This window comes from Anoplopoma fimbria, chromosome 21, assembly GCF_027596085.1.
Source record: "Anoplopoma fimbria isolate UVic2021 breed Golden Eagle Sablefish chromosome 21, Afim_UVic_2022, whole genome shotgun sequence".
NCBI lineage: Eukaryota > Metazoa > Chordata > Actinopteri > Perciformes > Anoplopomatidae > Anoplopoma > Anoplopoma fimbria.
The window spans coordinates 2,228,055-2,250,045 of NC_072469.1; the positions used below are offsets into that span (position 1 = coordinate 2,228,055).

The window sequence follows — 21,991 nt, forward strand, 5'->3', positions numbered from 1 at the left end:
AGATAAATCAAATTAATATTTTATTTTATTTTATTTTAACTAAATAGAACACTTTTGCATTTATCTTTTATTTTTAAACCAGGGGGCAAAGTGTCTTGTTAAATAAATGCATAATATATAATATAAAATAAATAAATAAATACATGTTTACCGCATATAAGCATGACTAATTCAATTAAAAAAATGTACTAATATTTTTATAACATATAATAAAATGAATGACTTAAATTTTATTGAACATTTTTTTTCAAATTTATATCCAATGATGACAGTGGTAAATTAAATATATCCACACTTTAATCTCTGCAGAGAACACTTTATTTTAGCTTTCGGTCTAAAGGCCCTTCATCAGAGTAAACATGGTTCAGCTTGAATCCCATCCCAATCACTGTATGCAGATCACCTGTGCACATTCATGGCCGTATAGGCTCCGCCTCCTGTGAACTACAGCTTTAAAGTGATGAATGAAATACTGAGAGGTTTAGTGAATGCTTCACTCACTCAACACAAAAAAAGGGTGGAGCACAGCCTATCCATACAAAATATATATATATATAATCAAGAAGCAACCTATAGTAATATTTAATTTCATCACATAGTGAATGGGGCTTTGAGAGCGATCAGGCCTGAGCCATCGTTAATAGACGTTAACTGCACCTTATTGGAGATAAAGCCAGGTGAAGCTGGGGTTATCCTGCAAGCCAAAGATGACAAAAATAACCCTGATGACATCACTATTACATCACCAGGGTTTTATATCCTCAAACTTGAAAAAAGCTACTTTTGCAGCTTCTATAAAATCCACCCATCAACATTCCTTGGATTAAACAATATGAAAGCAAAGACACAAGGACGACTGTGAAGCCAGGATAAATAAGAATTCATTTATTGCATTTGAGTAAATACACAGCTGAAGACCCTCCTCCGTCTCTGTAACACATTCAGATTAAAGCTTCCCATTCACCAAAAAAAAGTAAAGACAAAGAGTTTTGTGCGTACATGCGACAGTGGAATATAAAAAATTTAACATTCTGTAAAGCAAAGAAAATCAGGAATAAATGAGGTTCTGATAAAGCCAAATAAGTTTTTGCTTTATTTGACTGTTGAGCTGTAAATGCTGACTGGTTGTCAAACGAATCACACAGACTTTGTAAGAATAGATAAAATATAAATGACTTTTATAAAAGCAGTCTCTATGTTGTACTGTAGTCGGCTCCTCTACACTAAAATGTAACTCCAACAGAACAAATAAAGTAACAGTTTGTGTAAATATAACAAGGCATGTAAAAAAAAGTATGTATAATAAGTGCTTTCATTCTTCCCAGCTGACCTCACACACACACATACACACACACACATGCGCGCTGAAAGGCTTTGGCAGGTCGTGTTGCGTTCACTGCTCCACAGTCTGATTAAAGTGTCTCTTCCCGTCCAGATAAAGCATCGACTCTGTCGCACAAACACAGAACAAAAAAAGAAAAATCAGCATTAATCAGATAATTATTCCCTCACAGTATTTTTCACCCTCATCTTTATGTAGTTTAAAGACATACATTTTTTTTTAACTTATTATAAATAATTAACAGTGTATGAGAAAAGCAAAGTGGTTATTAGTAAAATTCCAGCAAGAGCATCAAAATATACTGAAAAGTACCAAAAAGTAAAAATACTCATTATGCAGAATCAAATATATCATATTATTGTATTATAATTAGTAATATGTTCATCACTTTAATGTTGCAGCTGGTAAATGTGGAGCTCATTTTAATTAATTTAAATACTGCTGGGTAGATTGTGAATTTCTCCCTGTGGATCAATAAAGTTTTTCTTTATCTTAATCAATAATTAAATATAATATTTTTGAATAATTAAAACTATTAATCTGGATCTACAGAGTGACTAAAGGTATTAAATAAATGTAGTTCAGTAAAAAGTATGGTTTTGCCTCTGAGATGTAGAAGAGTGAAAGTAAAAAAGAACAGAAAATTAAAAGTATATATATAAAAGTGTGTTGTTTATGTGTGTGTGTGTGTGTGTGTGTGTGTGTGTGTGTGTGTGTGTGTGTGTGTGTGTGTGTGTGTGTGTGTGTGTGTGTGTGTGTGCTCACCTCCATAGGTCATGGGGATGATGTTGGGGACGTCGCGGTCGGAGACGAAGGTGAAGTGGAAGACGTTGGTGGTGTTGTGCTGACGAGTCAGCGGGTCGAACACCTCGCTGTGAACTCTGACCTGGATGTGCTTCCCCTCCGTGTAACACACCTGAAACACACGCACACGCACACACACACACACACACACACACACACACACACACACACACACACACACACACACACACACACAAACAAACATAAGCTGTAGGGTAAATCACTGAGGGTATTTATCATTTCCTGATATTGTGCCTCCTCGATTCCTCGCTCTTTGATCCTAGATCCTCAATCTCAGCGCTCAAACTCAAAGAACATCTCAATTCCTAAAATGCATCTTGAAGAAGAGGTTTGCTGGAGGAGCTACAAGAGAGGAAACATCGATGTGTCCTCTGCGGAGGTCTTTTTTAGCTCCTATAAACAAATAAATGAGACGTAACAAACAGCAGGAATAACCTCAAATCATGGCGGGACCCTAAAGATGAAACTGTTCCTTTTTATATTCATGAATTGTATTTATTTAAGATGATCAGCTGATGTCATATTTAATTGTCGTCGCTTTAAAACGACGGCTCAGAGGTGAGAGCGTCTCACTTTGTTAAATCAAAGTCTTTAAATTTCTCCTTCTTCGCCTCCTCCACTCGCATCTCAAGTGGGAGGGGGCTAGGAAAGGAATCGAGGGGGCACAAAAGACCCTGAGAAACAATCACACACACATTTACACTTCACACACACATAGCCTTCAGTACGCCTCGACCAATCAGACCTGAGATGAGAGCAGCAGCAGGGAGCCGATCTCCACGGGTTTCTGGAAGAGGATGTCATCAACGGCCACCAGACTGGGTCGGCATCCTCTGAAACACACAAAACTTGGAATTTTAAAACATACTTTTTACTTTTACTACACATTGCAACTTACAAAGTATGTACTGTTGCATCCAGTATGCATTAAAATGGGACAAACTAATTAAATACAAAATGGCACCTTTAATTTTGACCCTGTAGCTCATATTTCTGTTGTATTTTGTATTCTGTATTGTATTTTTCTAGTTAGTGGGGAGTTTTGTTTATTATTTTGGCCTTTGGAGAACCTAAAGTCTTTTACTTCCACTTCTGCAATTTTAGTTGGTTTATTTCTGTCATTGTTTTGTCAATAAATCATCTTCATTGTTACTCTGTAAATGTTAAAGCAGCCTTCTCTCTTTTGGTTTGATAAGAAAAGCCAGAAAGGTATACTGGCTTGCATACTTCAAAATGTGACTGGTAACAGTTGAACATCCAGGTATTTTTGGCATACTGCATATGACATACTATGTAATTGGATAAACTAAATAGTTTAGTAGTATGGTATTATCTCTCACCCGTAGGAGCAGGCGTTGGCCCAGCCCAACTCGTAGGCTTTCCTCATCAGAAAACCTCCAAATATCCGGTTGAAGATGTTCCTCTCCTAGTAAACACGCATACAAATGAAACAAATCAAACTATGTATAGTTTAAGGGAATAAACTATGGACATACACTAAATAATTGGAAAACAAATAGAGGAATTATGAGGAACATTTGCCACAAGTTTTAAACAAACACAATATGCTGTCAAAGGAAAAATAATGAAAGGTAGAATTTCATATATTTTAGAGTAAAAAAAAAAAGACGTATGTTTAGATCAGCCTTTCGTCCCTCCAGCTGTTCCCTCCTCTCACCTGAGGGTGGCAGATCTCCAGCCCTTTCAGTTTGGCGTCTTCCATCCACACCGAGTTTGGAGGCAGAAGTCTGCTGCGGAAACTGACCGTCCTGAAGAAGAAGAAGAAGAAGAAGAAGAAGAAGAAGAAGAAGAAGAAGAAGAAGAAGAAGAAGAAGAAGAAGAAGAAGAAGAAGAAAGAATACAAACACACAGTGAGTGTATTTATAAAAGTATGCCTTTAAATCACATACAAGGCAAGTTGTAACTTTTGTAATTATACGAAAAGCTCCCACATCCTTGGATTGTGTACAAAGTAAGTATTACATGCAACAATCAGGTGTTTATGACAGCTATTTAGGACCATTGTACATAAAAAAAAAAAGAATTACAGAGCCGGGGGGAGGAGGGGGAATCTTTAAAGAAAAGAGTCTTAAATTGATGAGTAAAAAACTAGAATAATCACTTAGATTAAAGTGATAAATGTTTGAGAAAAACTCCCAAATGTACAATAAAAAACCTTAAATCAGTATGTTGTTTTCTTCTGAATATATCCTATTCCCGAGAACTAAACAGTTGTCTAAACAGTTCAGATGGTTATGGTAACCAGTATTTCATAATCCATAAATCCCATTGCCAAGTATAATTTGATGGGGTCATCCAAAGAAAAATACACGGCAAGTGTTTGTGGTGTTCAGAGGTTGATCCAACCTTGTAAAGTGATGTAGTTACTTCTCTTGTAGATTTATGTCTATAAAATATTTAGTGTGTTTATTATATGTATATTTTTTGTGTGTAAATTTACAATTTTTAACTATTAGAATATCCTAAATCTAAGACTTAAAACCCGGGTAAGACCTCCTAGATGTTTAAGACAAACATCTTCCAAAGTCATGTAACTGAATCTAAAATGTTGTAACTTTAAAAAGAAGACTTTGTATTTGTATCTCAGTCGTACTTTGTGTCCAGCGTGTTGAGGAACAGATTGTGAACGATCTTCCTCTCCTCGTCTGCCGGCGCCACCTTCAGCAGCGACGCAGTGCTCAGGTCCACACGGCGGAATTTATTAGCTGGAAAACAAACAACACATATTAAAAAAAACACACAATACAAAGACAAACATCTTTATCTTTTCTTAACTAAAGTGATATCGGGATCTCATACCTTCTCCTTCCTGGAAAAGTTTCTCCTCTTCTGGACCTTCTGGCTTCAGCGGATTTACATAAGCTGCCCTGAAATAAAGAATAAACATGAGTGTTAATATAAAACTATAATATATAACATACAAATATAACACAGGTGGAAAGAAACTAAGTACAATTTTCATATATTTTTCTTTTCATACTACTTTCTTCTTCTACTCCACTAAACTTTTCTGACAGCTTTAGTAACTTTACAAAGTAAGAATATGTTTTATTATAAATATAACCAACAAAGACATACAAGTATCAATTACTTTTAACAATTCGTGGATTAGCAGTAAACCCATTGGCAACTTTTATACTTTATATACACCAAAACATTTGCTGGTTCCAGATGTATTAATAATTAAATCATTTAAATGGATTAGCTATAATGTCAATGATCTTATTTGTAAACAATGTTAATGAATCATTAATAAAAGAATGATAATAACGTTAAGGTATCAGAAATAATGGTAATATATAAGAAATAATGTAAATAATTATAATGTATAAGTAATAATGTTGAGGTTTGTACTAAACAGACTTTGTGAAAGTGTCACTTTTGACTCTGGGTCAAAATGTGACAAACATTTCTCACTATTAACAATATTTTTAGAAACCAAACAATCAATCGATTAATGGAGAAAGTAATCAAATTAAGGAGATTAAAAAGTTAAAATGAGCTGCAGCCCAGGTGTCCTACCTCTTGTTTTCTGGATCCCGGGCCACCATGACAAACGTTGCATCCAGAACCGGAGAATAAGCTCCATCGTGGAACTGAAAGAAGAGTCACATTATGAGATTACTATTTATGTCTCATTTGGTTTCCACCTTAAAATTTTGGTAATTTTAGGTGGTTTTATTTAGTTGTTTGTCATATTATATTGTACATTTTCATATTTTCTATTCTTAAATTATGTCTTACTATTGCAGTATGTTTTTTTTGTAATGCACCAATCACAAAGCCAAATTCCTTGTATGTGTCATGTACTAAGCAATAAACCGTTTCTGATTCTCATTCTACTTTAACTAATATTTGATGCTCAGGATATTGTTAAAGTTTGACACAAGTGCAATAAATATTTGTTTGAGCTAATTTTTCTTCTCATACCTTCATTAACTCCAACTTCTTAATTTACCTGTGACATGTGCATCTTGGCTTCGATGGAGGTCTTTCCCACCCAGGTCACATGACCAGTGAACTTGATGTCGCAGTCAGGATAGACGATGTGCTGCCTCATGTCTGTCCGACAAAGAAAATACAACATGAAAAAGTATTATTGTTGTCGAAACATTTTCTGTCAATTAATTTATTAAGAGTCTGATCAACTAACAACCTAAACACTTTGTTCAGACCAAACAGACTTACCGATCTTATCCACCAGGGCGGTGACGATGGACAGAGGAGATTTCTTCAGCGCCTGATTATAGGTGTGAGAGTAGGAGATGAGGACTGAGGAGAGACGAGGAGGAAAATATATTAGTGTTTGAATATGTTGAACTCTCTGTGGAGTTATGATGAAAGTCAATATGTGTTTAAGTGATACCTGCTAAACTGTCCAAGTCCTCCAGGATTCTACCAAACCTGAAAAGAGACAGAAGTTATAAGGTAGGTGCGTTGTAGTTAATTTGTCCTTCTGTGTGTATGTCTGTTTGTTTTTCTACCCTGGTGGGGTCCATCACCTGACATAACGCTATGGGGACTAATTTTCATGGCCACAGGCACAAGTATTTCAATCAATAGAAAACAGTCTGCTAATATGTCTGGTGTAGTTTTCTTGATTGGACCCCACAGAGTTCATTTTCAATACGCCAATACTGACCCAGTGGTCATAGACGGTATAGCGGTGTAAAAACTTGCACTCCTTTGGTCATTTTCCTGATAAAGTATGTATGTGTACCTGACAGTGTTGTGGAAGGTCAGGTATTTCTCTCTGAGCTGTGGTTCGGAGCCCAGAGGCAGGTGCACCTCCAGGTAGCTGTCCTTCATCCTCTTGACTGGAAGGTCGCTCTGAGACTTTGCCAACATGGATGACAGCGACACGCGCTCTGACATGGCCTGCTGGTGGTCGCTGCACACAAAAGAACAAATGTATAAATATTTTAAAGTATTATTTCAGGTTATTATTAAATGTTTTTCTACTCCACACTTATGTGTCTTGACTTTTGCAGTACTCGCTTTTATTACCTATGCTAAGGAGGAGGTTCGATTAGTTGATTTGTCAGATAGATTACGGAATCCACAAAACTATTCATTCACATTGCGGGCATTTGGCTCGTCACTCACTAGCAACTGTGGATCCTTAAACCCTTAAATCAGAGCACATGATAATGTGAATGTCGTCGGCCATATTGCCCCGAAAATTGTTTTGTAGCTGCTGTTTGCATTCCGTTTGATGCAAATTTTAAAAATGCACAGGAAACTAACTACTGTTTTTGTTTCATTTTGACAATAAATCATCCTTGAACCTTGAACTTTGAAAATGAGAACTCTGCAAGTTTCGCTTTTTTATCAAGAAGTTATAAAAGTTGGAGCATGACGTGTTTCAGTTTGTTTGCTTTATTTGACATCCACGTCCTGAAATGTGACTGTGGCGCTTGATCACATCGCAATCATGCAGCCGCAATTAAAAGGTTAACTAGTCACATACATAAATAATACGGGAAGTGAAATACAGTACGGCCTTCTACTACAGTTGGGATTTAAAAAGAAAAGGCTAGTGTGAAAAATGTTGATAAGAAAACATAACAAAAAATAAAGATTAAAACTTAAATTTCTAAAAAAAACATAAAATGTATATGATACAAGGACGAATATGCACGATGCAGGCACTACAATGAATACTTTTGTCATTTTTCTTTTTATATAAGGTTTAATTGTTAAAATAAAGTAAGTCAATTACTGTGCAAAACTTTAAAAGAAAAACAGTACTTGAGTAAATGCACTTTGTTATATTGCACCACAGGCTCAAAGTCAGGACTTTATTGGTAAAAATATAACAAAAATGTTGTTATCGATAGTTATAAGACACAAAAACAAACGACCTTGTTGAGCGATAAAACCAAATGAAACAAAACAGCAGAAATGTTTTCTTGGTGTTATGTCCAGATGGTTCAGTACCTCCAGTTAGTGGAAGCTCCCACGATTTCTCTCAGCCTGTTTCGTACTGAAAAACACAAGAAAAACAATCAGATCTTCTATGTGTGTGTGAGTGTGTCCTGCAGTGAAAGCACCAAAAGTTCAAGGCTTTATGTTTCATACCGTCTCTGTAACAAACAATGATTGTTACATTTTTGTTTTTGCAACTGGAGCCTTCAGGGAAACCAGTTCTGTCATTTTGAGCTGACATTATGCACCAAATATGTTTTTGTGATTATGTTCTTTAATAAAGGTCACAACTTATTCCTCATTCTCATAGATCACATTTAAATAAATAGAGTCATCTGATGGTGAAATGAACCGTCAAATGTCTGTAATTCTTGCATGAAGGTTGCAACTCATTGAGGCCCAAACAACGAGACAATATGAAACAAACAGAGAAAAGAAACGGTCGATTCGAGACAACTATCAGTAGGAACCAGCTGCAACAAAATACTGAAGCTCCGTGCAACAGAGGGAAGAAGAAGAAGGTTAACAGACGCCACCATCAAATACTGCAGGACTGAGGAGCCTGTGTGAACATTTAAATCCAAACCTGACAAAAGACAGAACATGTGACTAGTAAAAACTACATTAAAGAAGGTGTGCTTCAGGTAAAAGAAGGTGGATTAAGACAGTCATGCAGGACGAAATAAAGTGAAATTAGAGCAAAGTAGAAGAGAATTGCTGCAGGTAGGAGTAGTTTAGATAGTTAGATATGATTATTGGTTTACCAACACACACCATTAGACACGTGAAAAAGTGGATTGCCTGTGGAGAAACAGAAAATTAATTGATTGGGGATTTAAGACGATAAAATATGTCACCATGTTACATTTCACTACATTTATTCAACATCATTTAAAGTGCATCGCTCTCAAAAAGAGCAACTAAATCGGTGTTCAGTGCCACAGTTATTTGTGCTTAGAGGGTTTATTTTATGGAAATGAGGCATTAGCATGAGCTAGCAAGTAGCACAGCATGACTCGGGGTGTTTTCAGCCTGTCATTTAGAAACCAATCCTGGAGCATTTATATAGTCATATCTGCTGAAATTAGTCTACTGATACCAATGTAGATACCTCAGGCTGTCTTCCAATATCACATGTGGCAAGATCATGCAGCAATAACCTTAAAAGACTGTGGTAAAAATGTCTAAATGAGCAGGGCCCCTTCACTGTCTTTATCAAGGTGCTGCCTCAACGTATATGTCACGTTTACTGTAACATTACGACAGTAAACGATCTCAAAGTCCAGCAAGCAATTGTGTAAAGTCATCATTTGGAAGTTGTAACCATAAAAATGACTTTTTAAAACAAAGCTGCTCAGTTTCACTTTAACGAGTTTATTATCTGGTAAGAACACGTTCTTACCTAAGAGTGACGTGCAGGTTTTTCTGTGCAAGATGGTCAAACTACATTCCCGTTTATTTAAAGATACTGTGAGGAACTTTTATCTGGTCCTGAACCAGTCTCAGTTTAGTCCTGATCCTCTATAGACCTCCATCAGTAAACCAGACCATCAGAGAGAAGATTGTCTGTTTCTATAAAGTTATTCTTAAAGCTCGTCATCGGAGCCACCGGGTCGGATTCTGGAGAAACCAGATGAAATCATGAAGGTTCACCAGAACCAGGCTGTATTGCTGGACCTGCTGGTAGGAAGGGAGGTATGGGAGAACCAGAACCAGGATGGAGCGGAGGCAGACTGTCAGACCCTGGTGCAGTTAAATGAGAGGTTTTCTAAAGGGAGTCTGGTGCTTGGGAACACTACCACTTTTGTCCACAGGGACCGCCAAAATCAACACAAAATAAAAGTAATAAAAAAATTGAAATATTCCATTTTAAATTTTATTTGCTGATAAAGATCTGAGATGTGGGAACGGATTCACAGATCTGGAACCAGCTCAGTCAGCAAAAAACTAAGATCCAATGCAAAACAGCAATCTCCATGCACAATCATGACAGCACTCAAGTCTATATTGATTCAACTGGGTGTGGTTTAGTCAAGTGAAACAGGAAGCATGGTGGCTTTCTTACCTTCAGCCATGTCCGGCGCCCGGCCCGACTTGGACACGCCCCCCGAGCAAAACGACCTGGTCGTCAGGGACCCAGCGGACCGCAGCAGCAGGAACCTGCAGGCCACAAGAGGACATGACAAAAATAATAATAAACAAACCCTGAGAAGACTGTAAAGCCAAGGAGTCCAGTTACATCCACATGCATCCTATTCTAAATATAACCGTCATCTGAGCCGTCTTTAATCCAGCAGTTCAACAGCGAACAGCTGAGCAGACAGACAGACTCACTCATGTAGAACTTGTGTTGTTGCCAAACACTTCAGTTGTGTCTATTAGCTTTAGCCATTAGCCAAACCATCTGCTCCAACATGTTCCATTTAAACACAAGAGGACAGAAAGTACAGTTAATCCAGACGGTAATTCTTACGCAATACAGTGACAACACCTCATAACTGCATCTCCACTTTTTAAGGCTTTTACTTTTTTTAAATATTTGACATACTTGTAATTTACTCTTCTCTACAATATCTGTATTTTATATAGCAATGCTGTTGAAACCAAAGGTCATGTCTTCTTTTCATGATATTGCTTTGTATTGATTTCAGCAGTTGTTTTTGGATCTTATCATTCTGAGATGTAGTACAGTAAAAAGTACAATATTTATCTTTGAGATGTAGTAAAAAGTACAATATTTACCTCTGAGATGTAGTACAGTGAAAAGTACAATATTTACCTCTGAGATGTAGTGGAGGAGAATATGGAGGTACAAGTACCTTCATTTTGCACTTGAGTACAGTACTTGAGTATAAATACTTTGTTGCATTGCAGCCAAAAACATAATTAGTTTTATCTGATATTAGTAAAAAGTTTTCCTCTGATATGTAGTACAAAAAGTACAACATTTACCTCTGATATGTAGTACACTAAAAAGTACAATATTTACCTCTGAGATGTAGTACAGTAAAAAGTACAATATGTACCTCTGATATGTAGTACACTAAAAAGTAGTGGAGGAGAATATGGAGGTACAAGTACCTTCATTTTACTTGATACTTGAGTATAAATATGACACATATGCATTAGTCTTTCCTGCCACAACACTGCTGTACTACTGTAACACAGTACATGTACACAGTATTGAGAGGCCTGGCTGTGTACATGTACTGTGTTATGTGGTGTAAACAGTATTCTTTGTAGTACTTGTATGAACTGTGTGTGTACATGGAGCCCCACCCTGCTCATTACCTCAAATATCAATAAATCTGACTAACTTAGCATGCCTAGCATTGATTGGCTGACATGTAAACAAGCTAGCTGTTAGCAGGGTGTAATTAGCATATTCCAGGAGGCACAACACAGCTTTGAGCCACGTGTTTTAATCACACTGACCTCGGGGAGAGCATTGTAGTGTTCCAGGTGTGATAGTTAAAGGTGCAGAGGTTCAAACTAAGTCGGTTTGGTCGGTGAAAAGGGAGTTAAATCACGGGTTTCCTCTACAGCGCTCCAGGCATGTCAGGACGGCCACACTCACCACTTCCGGGTTGGTGTTCGGCTCCGCCCCCTACGTGATGACGTAGTTTGACGTGATGACGTGTTTAACTGAGCTATTTCTTGTGCTCAGTTTCACCATGTTCCCACCAGTGCAAAGTAATAAACTTATAAAAGAACTATAAGCAATGAAAATAAAAAAACACTAAACTTAAACCACTCAAATTATTTTATTTTTATTTATTTTATACAAATATATATATATATAATATATATATATATATATATATATATATATATATATATATTTATACAGCACTAGTCAAAAGTTTGGACACACCTTCTCATTCAATGGTTTTTCTTTATTTTTATTTTTTTCTATTTTGTAGATTAATATTGAAGACATCCAAACTATGAAGGAACACATATGGAATTATGTGGTAAACAAACAAATGCTCAACAAACCAGAATATGTTTTATATTTTAGATCCTTCAAAGTAGTTGAATGAGAAGGTGTGTCCAAACTTTGGACTGGTACTGTATAATATATATATTTATATCAAGGAAACTTGCTGTATTTAGAATTAGTGTTATTATTCTGGCAAAAAAATTGTGTCACCCTAATATTTAGATTGGATCATACAATTTTCAGAATCAGAATCAGGTGTCTTGCAAAATAGCTTGACATTCCCTTAACAATAAACATATGCGTATCGGAAATAGTCAAGAAAGATAAAAAAAAAATAGAAAGATAGATAAAAAATACATTTAGCTGTAACTCGTGTTTTTGACCCAGTCAGGGGAAACTATCGTGACGATTGTCTGTAACTTTGCTGCAAATTCCTCAAAGGATTCTGCAAATATAGAATTTACAAAAACAAATAATAGAAGGTATTAATAACAACACACTTAATAAAGAAACAAATTAAGAGCCTGATATGATGATGTCAGTAATAACAGAACGTCTGCATTACAAAGTGAATGTATGGAGTTTGAAAGGTGTCTGCATGAAAGTCGCTGTCATTTGCATCATGGGAAATGTAGGATCTGACCAGCTCATCCAAATCTCTGCAGCCGGTATTTTGACTAAGAGTGGGAAACCTGATCAGAGCTCACTGATCCTGACTTCCTCCCACTGGCTACCTGTTGATTCTAGAACTTATTCTAGAACATAATTGATTAGGTACAAAGCCCAGAGAGGCCTCGTTATCTAATAGATATTTTATTGCCCTTCTTCCTTGTAGTACCAAGGTCCAGATGCTTACATAAAGGTGATATAAGCTTTACGATCAGGGCCAATAGACTGTGACATGGCATACTTAAGGAGATCAGGGCTGCAAACTGTCTCATCTTTAAAATCACCTTTAAAAAAACACCACTTCTGAATAGTTTTTCTGTGATTTTACTTGTGTTATACAACATTTAAGTTCATTTTACTCTCTATGTTTTTACATGTTTACTTTTCCATTTTGTTTTAGATGCCTAAGTTTTTTCATTAAAAAAGAGAGGTGCTCCATGAATACATTTTATAATATTAATATCACCTCCAGCTGTTTATTATGTATATAATGTCTTACTAATGCTATTCTACTTATACCTGCACTATATATCATAACTACCTATATTTATTCTATACAATACTGTTTATTCTGTATATTTCTCTGTACATTACGATGCACTTTACTGCTTTTTGCACCTCTGGTTGGTTAGATAGATAAACTGTTGTATTACTTTAGGTATGAGATCTGAATATTTTTAGTTGTAACAGTAATAAAACTACTAAATTGCTGTTATATGCCAATGCTGCAGAGACAACTGTTATTGCTTTTCATTTTTTTGTTTTATCTTTGTTTTTTTGATTGATGCAACTATATATTCTTAATTTCTTACTATTTGATTTTAATTGTGTCTTCGTTTCTAGTATTTACCTCAACTGTGAGAGACGGAAAATTCCACTTGTGTTACTAGTATGGGCGGCAGTAGGCTAGTCAACAGTGTGTACTGTAAACACAACTTAAAGTACATGGAGTAATCCTTTAAGACCTTGCAGCACATTAAACCTCCTGCTATAATTGGTCTAATTGAGTACAAGGTATTTATTTTGGTGCTGACTTTTTAAAATCCAGTAAAGATACAAAACTTTAACTTTAAATTTCAGTGGTGGAATATTACTACATGTAAGTACATTTACTCAAGTACCATACTTGAAGCACTTGTACTTTTACTTGCTAATTTATACTTCTACGCCACTAATTTAAGAGGCAAATATTTTCCTTTTTATTTCACCACCTTTATTTGACAACATTCAGCTTCTTCATCAAACATACAGTACCAGTCAAAAGTTTGGACACACCTTCTCATTCAATGGTTTTTCTTTATTTTATTTTTTCTACATTGTAGATTAATATTGAAGACATCCAAACTATGAAGGAACACATATGGAATTATGTGGTAAACAAACAAATGCTCAACAAACCAGAATATGTTTTATATTTTAGATTCTTCAAAGTAGTTGAATGAGAAGGTGTGTCCAAACTTTTGACTGGTACTGTACTTTTACTTGCTACTTTATACTTCTACGCCACTACATTTAGGAGGCAAATATTTTCCTATTTATTTCCCTACCTTTATTTGACAACATTCAGATTCTTCATCAAACATATAATTAATTAATACTTGATTATGTAATATTATACGTTAAAATACCAAGCAGTATTCAAAGTAATTCATATAATTAGGATACAATAATATAATATATTCTGAACTGGGCCATTCTGCATTATTAGTACTTTGACTTTTTATTTTGATACAAATACTTTTATACTTTTAAATTAGTAATATTTTAAATGTAGGACTTTAACTAGTTAGTATTTATACACCGTGGGATGCTAGTTTTTAAAAGTACTTCTTCCCTTAACTGCTTAAAGTAGGCTTTAAAGTACCTTTACTCCTCTCCCATCTAAAACAAAAGATCTTATGACGGAGTTAAAGCAAACGTGTCACATGATGATCGGCTGGAAAAGGACTTCTAAACTAGAGAAAAACAGGAAATAAAAGCATTTAAGAACAGTTTAGAGTAATATATATATATATATATATATATATATATATATATATATATATATATATATATATATATATATATATAATAAGAAGTAATAATAATAATACAAAAAACATGTTAGATTTACATAAATATAAAATAAAGAAAAACAGGAAATAAAAGCATTTAAGAACAGTTTAGAGTAATATATATATATATAATAAGAAGTAATAATAATAATACAAAAAACACATATGTTAGATTTACATAAATATAAACTAGAGAAAAACAGGAAATAAAAGCATTTAAGAACAGTTTAGAGTATATATATATATATATATATATATATATATATATATATATATATATAATAATACAAAAAACACATATGTTAGATTTACATAAATATAAATAGAAAAAAAAAGCATTTAAGAACATTTAGAGTAATATATAATTTACATAACTTCTTTAAACATTACTCTAAACTGTTCTTAAATGCTTTTATAAATATAAACTAGAGAAAAACAGGAAATAAAAGCATTTAAGAACAGTTTAGAGTAATATACATATATATATATATATATATATATATATATATATATATATATATATATAATAAGAAGTAATAATAATAATACAAAAAACACATATGTTAGATTTACATAAATATAAACTAGAGAAAAATAAAAGCATTTAAGAACAGTTTAGAGTAATATATAATGCTTTTATTTCTCTATTATTATTACTTCTTATTATATATATATATATATATATATATATATATATATATATATATATATATATATATATATTACTCTAAACTGTTCTTAAATGCTTTTATAAATATAAACTAGAGAAAAACAGGAAATAAAAGCATTTAAGAACAGTTTAGGGTAATATATATATATATATGTAATATATAGTAGTAAATATATATATATATATTAAAACTCTAAACTGTTCTTAAATGCTTTTAGTCTTGTTTATATTTATGTAAATCTAACATATGTAATGTATGATTATTATTACTTCTTTATATATATATATATATATATATATATATATATATATTACTCTAAACTGTTCTTAAATGCTTTTATTTCCTGTTTTTCTCTTGTTTATATTTATGTAAATCTAACATATGTGTTTTTTGTATGATTATTATTATTATTATTATATATATATATAATATATATATATATATATATATATATATATATATATATATATATAATATAAATGTAGTTTATATATATATATATACTCTAAACTGTTCTTAAATGCTTTTATTTCCTGTTTTTCTCTATGTTTATATTTATGTAAATCTAACATGTGTTTTTTGTATTATTATTATTACTTCTTATTATATATATATTACTCTAAACTGTAGCAAATAAAAGCATTTAAGAGTTAGTTTTCTGTATTTAAAAGTTCCTTTCCTCCCCTTCCACCTAAAACAAAAGCTCTTATGACGTAGTCAAAGCACACGTGTCACATGATCGCTTCCTGTGTCGCCGATTGGCTGTGAAAGGACGGCAGGAGGGCGTCGCTGATTCGTCGGAAACCCGAGGAGCCGTGGTTCTGAGCCAATCGCGGTCGAGCGGTGAGCCGGGGTATAAAAGCCGCGGTGTAAACAAAGGAGCCCGCAGTTGAACGGCAGCGACCCAGCCGAGGGTGACGTCACTGGATGATCTGGACTCCACAAACGCGACCTTAAAGGCCACTCTGAAGCGAATGAAGAAACAACTTATCTTTCACTTCACATACAGAGGACTTCTAACCAGAGGAAAAAAGAGTAAAAGAAGAAAATGGAGTATAAATTACGGAAAGCTGAGCCCAAAGACGTGTCTGATATACTCCGGCTGGTGAAGGTAGGCCTTTGTTTACAGCGGCTCGCTTCCGGTGGAGGCCCCAAATATGGGCATGCCGTCTAGCACTTCCGGCTGGTGTTCTTATCAGAGGTGGAGGTAAAGAAGAGTCATAGGTGGTGTAAGAGCATGTTAGTGACATGTAGGGTGCTGGAGGTGAGATTAATAACACAGACACACGTGTGTTAGAGGAATGTGGATGTAAACTAGAGGAACACAGGAAGTAAAAGCTTTTAAGAACAGTTTAGAGTAATATATATATATATATATATATATATATGTATATGTGTGTGTGTGTGTAATAAGAAATAATAATAATAATACAAAAAACCACAAATGTTCATTTACATAAATGTAAACTAGAGAAAAACATGAAATAAAAGCATTTAAGAACAGTTTAGAGTAATATATGTGTGTGTGTGTGTGTATATATATATATATATATATATATATATATATATATATATATATATATATATACTAAGAAGTAATAATACAAAAAACTCATGTTATATTTACTTAATGTAAACTAGAGAAAAACAGGAAATAAAAGCCTTTAAGAACAGTTTAGAGTTGTGTGTGTGTGTAATAAGAAATAATAATAATACAAAATCACACGTATGTTAGATTTACATAAATGTAAACTAGAGAAAAACATGAAATAAAAGTATTTAAGAACAGTATATATATATATATATATATATATATATATATATATATATATATATATATAGTAAGAATAACACACAAATATGTTAGATTTACATAAATATAAACTAAAGAGGTTCATTTTCTGTATTTTTTCATGCCTTTACAGAATAATCATTAATAACCTTCTGCTTTTGTATTCCATGTTGTGCTATAGTGTGTACTGATAATTATAGGCCACTAAATTGTAATCTGCCCAGTTACTACAGACAAAAAATAGCTCTCTAGCTTAGCTGAAATGGTATAAAAATAGTAGAATCTCATATATATATAATAAGAAGTAAGAATAATACAAAAAAACACATATGTTAGCTTTACATAAATATAAACTACAGGAAATAAAAGCATTTAAGAGTTAATTTTCTGTATTTCTTCATGCCTTTACAGAATAATCATTAATAACCTTCTGCTTTTGTATTGCATGTTGTGCTATAGTGTGTACTGATAATTATAGGCCACTAAATTGTAATCTGCCCAGTTACTACAGACAAAAAATAGCTCTATCTTAGCTGAAATGTAGATAAATGTGCACTGTCCCTGGTTAATAATCAAAAATACAATTTATTTTTTTAAACCTTTTTTGGGGGATCAATTCGGGCAGGATTGCTAAATAATCCAAGCCAAAAATCCTCACAATAAGCATCCATAAGTGATGTTTATAAACAGTAGATGAGCCAGCTGTTACAGCATCACAAAGCTAAAAATAGCTACATATTAGGGTGGTAAAACACATAAGGTTGTGTATAGGTCTTGAAGAAAAGCTCACGGTGGGTTTTGTAGTGCGTTTTAATTAAATTAATGAAGGTGGTCCACTTTTTTTGGTCGTCATATGTTTTACACTTTAAAATACATATTTGTTTAGCTTGAAACATTTGTTCTTTTCAGGACTAAACATAACATGTTTCTGTCTTCCTCGTCCTAGGAGCTTGCAAAGTACGAAGAGATGGAGCACCAGGTGACACTGACTGAAAAGGGTGAGCTCATCTCCCTCCACCTACACGCATTCTCTAATATTAATATAATTATTTTTCTTGTGCTTTAACTGTTCGTCATTTCCTTGCAGAACTCCTTGAGGATGGATTTGGTGACACCCCGTTTTACCATTGCTTTATAGCGGAAATCCAAGGAGAGACCAGCAGTGACGGTAAGAGGAAGCACCACCCCTCCTCCTCAAGAAGAAAAACAAACTCTCACATATCTTTACACTGTAAACTATCAAGTGACTCAAACTGGGTTACCTGGTAAAGTAAACAACATGCTGTTTATGAACACTCGACACTGCAGATACTTGTTACTGTTGATGAACATTACAGAGTGAAATATGATCTCATTTCCCAGAATAACACTTCTGAGTTTCTCACTGTTGTTTCCGCCATCTGCACAGACAGACGGTGTTCACCTCGACGCTACACAGCAGGAGCTTCCTGTTTTTGTAGAACATCTATAGATTTTATCATAACTGAAGACAAGCTGTCGTAGTTTGTTTATAAAAAAACAAAAAAAGACGCCCAGCTGCAGCTGTTCACTCTGTTCAGAAAAACCAGCTCAGACTCTGATGTCACGCATACATCATGTTTACTTTAGTAACATGACATAAGGCATCAAAAAAGCTAAATTAACCCACAGATATTTGTCAGATGATTATTAGTTTACTTCTTATCTTACTGGACAGCATTCAAAAGCTATGGTTGATACGAAAGTTTCTAAATCTAGTGAGAAAGTCAACACTGACTGCTCGCCCCTCCAGGCCTCCCTCCTATGATCCTTATGAATGTAAACAAACAACACGCAGAGTTAGTTCTCACAGCTGTTCTCATGAGAGCTTTTGATTTATGGACTGCTGTGGGAATGTGAAGATTATCTCTACAAATATAGGAAAAAAATGTGATAGAATGGATTAAAAAAAACAACTTAAAATGAAATGCTTGAAACAGAAGACATGAAATTGTGTCTAATATCTGTGTCGGGTACTCAACGGTTTGTCTCCGCAGATCCGAAGGTGGTGGGCTTCGTCATGTACTACTTCACTTATGACCCCTGGGTCGGCAAACAGCTCTACCTGGAGGAGTTCTACGTGATGGACGAGTACAGAGGTAAGCAAACAAAACTACAACAACAAATGTAGTTCAGTCCACATTTCTTTCAGCTGATTCTTCATTTAACACCTTTCTCTCTCTCTCTTTCTCTCTCTCTTCAGGGCTGGGCATCGGATCGGAGCTCCTGCGTCACCTCAGTGACGTGAGTATTTTAACGGACATCTAAGCTCTTTAGAGCAGAATAACATAAAAAATAGTACCATTATTAGGATCTGTTTCGTATTTGAACTTTTCTGTGGGGGCTCAGTAACTTAACCAGGTGACCTAATAAAGAGATAAAATCACCTGCTCAACATCAGCTCACTGCAAAGAAAGAGGTCAGTTCAAATGTTATCAAAGGACATCCAGTGAAAAGTGACACAACCAGATAACTTCTGTACTTGTGGACTGTGAACTGGAGTTTGCAAGCTGTAGTTATCTACGAGCCAATAAATATATATATTATATATATATATAATTTATTAATATGTATTCCATAAACATTTTTTTTTAATTTATTTTTTATTAAATGCAGTTAATGAAAAGAAAAATGCTAAATACTTGACTGGTAAGAAAACCAATTAAAAAATAATAATACATTTAAAAAAAAAATAGTAACAGTAAGAAAAAGTTAATTAATGAGGTGGTGTAAAACCAAAATAAAAAATATATATTTATTAATATAAAAAAAACAACATACAAACTAAATGTTAAAGGTGTAAATAAGTAAACAATATTGAACAGTAACATTTTTTTTTTTTTTTTTTAAATTGTTGCCATATAGCACAACATTTTCTCAGATGTCAAGGGACGTATAAGGTCTTTTTAAATCCGTAGTTTAAAAGTTGAAGGAATGTCTTCCCTGTTTTTCAAATCTTTTTGTTTACTAATCCAAATACTTCCGACACTGTTTTTAAACATGCATCGTCTCCTCCTCCTCCTCCAGCTGGCGATGAAGACCCGCTGCACCGGCATGATGTTCGTGGTGGCGGAGAACAACGAGCCGTCGGTCCAGTACTACAAGCGTCGCGGCGCCGAGGATCTCTCCCAGGAGGAAGGGTGGAGGCTCTTCAGGTTCGACAAGAGCAGCCTGGTCAAGATGGGCACTCCGTCCGAGGAATGAGGGAGCTCCAAGGACACCAGAGGGAGAGGAGGAGGAGACGCAGGAGTCTGAGCCGATCCGGAGAGCCGGGCTGCTTTTTCTGACGAGTCATGTTTTTGAATCTGATGTTGACGCCACTTTACCCTCTCAGTCACGTTTGAGAGGACGCGGTGGCGGCGCCGAAGCAGCCGGCTCGGAGGAATCGGGTCATCCTCACTGCGTCTCCGTCTCCAGTCAGACGACAGAAGTTCAGCTTTTTAAAAAGGGGAATTGTTGTATTGTAGTTGTTTGTAGTTCATAATCTTTAGTCTATATGTTTGTTATAACCTTTTAATTCTATAGCAGTGTTGATGCATTTCATGTAAGAGTAAATATGAGTTAAGTTTGCAATAAAACTAACTTCTCACACATGCCCTTGTGCTCTCTTCTTATTCTCTAACAGTGTCCCTCAGTGGCCACCATACAAAGGAAAAACCTCATATTTCATCCATTCAGCTATTTTGTGTCCTATCTGTTGGTGATTACAACCTCTGGAGTCATTTAAAACCTTTTACAGCCAAACAGCCTTTTCTAAAGGCATTCAAGATGTTTGGATATTTTAAATGTCAAGAAAAGTGACATAAATTCCATTTGCTTGAAGAGGACAATTGTTTGGTTTGGAAGCAGCAGATTGAAGAGCCTTTATCAGCTGCTGATTTACTGCTCAGTCTCATATTTAAACTTAAAAATTATGAACTTTCCAAATGTCAGCCAGCTGTTTCCTGACGAGGAGGAAAGATAACAGAAAACTGTGCAGCTGTGTGAAATTACAGTATTTTGTTCTACCAAATATATGAACACTATCTAGTTTCACTGCCACTGAAAAAGAAACCTAGACAAGGAAATAAAGAACTGAAAGTCTGAGATACGCATTTACTCAAAGCTTCTGAACAGAAACATCGTTTTAGTTACCAGAAGCTCAAACTGTCACCTTGTCACACACAAAACAATAAAAAAAACGATCTTGTGAAGTTTGTACTGAACGTACTTTTCACATAAATGACCTTGAGATACTTTTTGCTACCGTGTCAGTTTGCTCACATGCAGCATTTCCCCGTAAGCTTTTTAGAAGATTTGAGGAACTTGCAGACCAGAACGCACAGAACATGTGGTGGTTCTTTCGTTTCTCCTCTGAGGTTGTACGTTGTCATGCTTTTTGATTCCCTCTGACATCAACACATTTTATGATGATGCAGTTCCAGTGAGGAAACAGCTGATTTGGCTCCTTAAAGGACGTTTTCAAAGACGTGAAATATATAGTTTTCAAAGTTTCAAACAGTAAAGAGGAGTCAGTTTAAATCAAAAACAGACAGAAATGAGATTAAATGGGATTATTCAGTACAAAGACACTGCAGCATTCAGCTTGTTCTGAAGTTCACATTGAACAGTGAACGTTCTGCAGAGGAAGTGCTGCAGGGCGGTTTGTTCTCAACTAAAGGTCACGACCTCTGCCCACATGATCCTCATGATCTATACCACACAGACAGACATGTGAGTTATCCGGAT

General features: G+C 34.8%; 2 protein-coding genes across 3 annotated transcripts; one reads left to right on the top strand and one right to left on the bottom strand.

The window, feature by feature from the left end:
- Positions 1–869: 869 nt before the first annotated feature.
- Positions 870–11,722, bottom strand: acot9.1 (acyl-CoA thioesterase 9, tandem duplicate 1). Of its 2 annotated transcripts, XM_054622934.1 has the most exons (16): positions 11,552–11,722; positions 10,182–10,276; positions 8,891–8,917; positions 8,129–8,174; positions 6,909–7,079; positions 6,555–6,592; positions 6,377–6,460; positions 6,147–6,250; positions 5,711–5,784; positions 4,988–5,055; positions 4,782–4,893; positions 3,846–3,936; positions 3,508–3,593; positions 2,913–3,000; positions 2,108–2,258; positions 870–1,449 (listed from the first exon to the last, which is right to left on the bottom strand). In XM_054622934.1, exons 1-16 carry the CDS (start codon positions 11,563–11,565, stop codon positions 1,394–1,396), a joined length of 1,305 nt encoding a protein of 434 aa, XP_054478909.1. In that variant the 5' UTR covers positions 11,566–11,722; the 3' UTR covers positions 870–1,393. The 2 variants fall into 2 exon arrangements, with proteins under 2 accessions (XP_054478909.1, XP_054478911.1); XM_054622936.1 differs by lacking the exon at positions 8,891–8,917.
- A 4,603-nt stretch (positions 11,723–16,325) lies between these two features.
- LOC129110692 (diamine acetyltransferase 1-like) lies at positions 16,326–20,876 on the top strand. Its single transcript, XM_054622865.1, has 6 exons — positions 16,326–16,564; positions 18,192–18,243; positions 18,333–18,413; positions 19,261–19,362; positions 19,467–19,507; positions 20,291–20,876. Exons 1-6 carry the CDS (start codon positions 16,502–16,504, stop codon positions 20,465–20,467), a joined length of 516 nt encoding a protein of 171 aa, XP_054478840.1. The 5' UTR covers positions 16,326–16,501; the 3' UTR covers positions 20,468–20,876.
- The last annotated feature ends 1,115 nt before the right edge of the window (positions 20,877–21,991 follow it).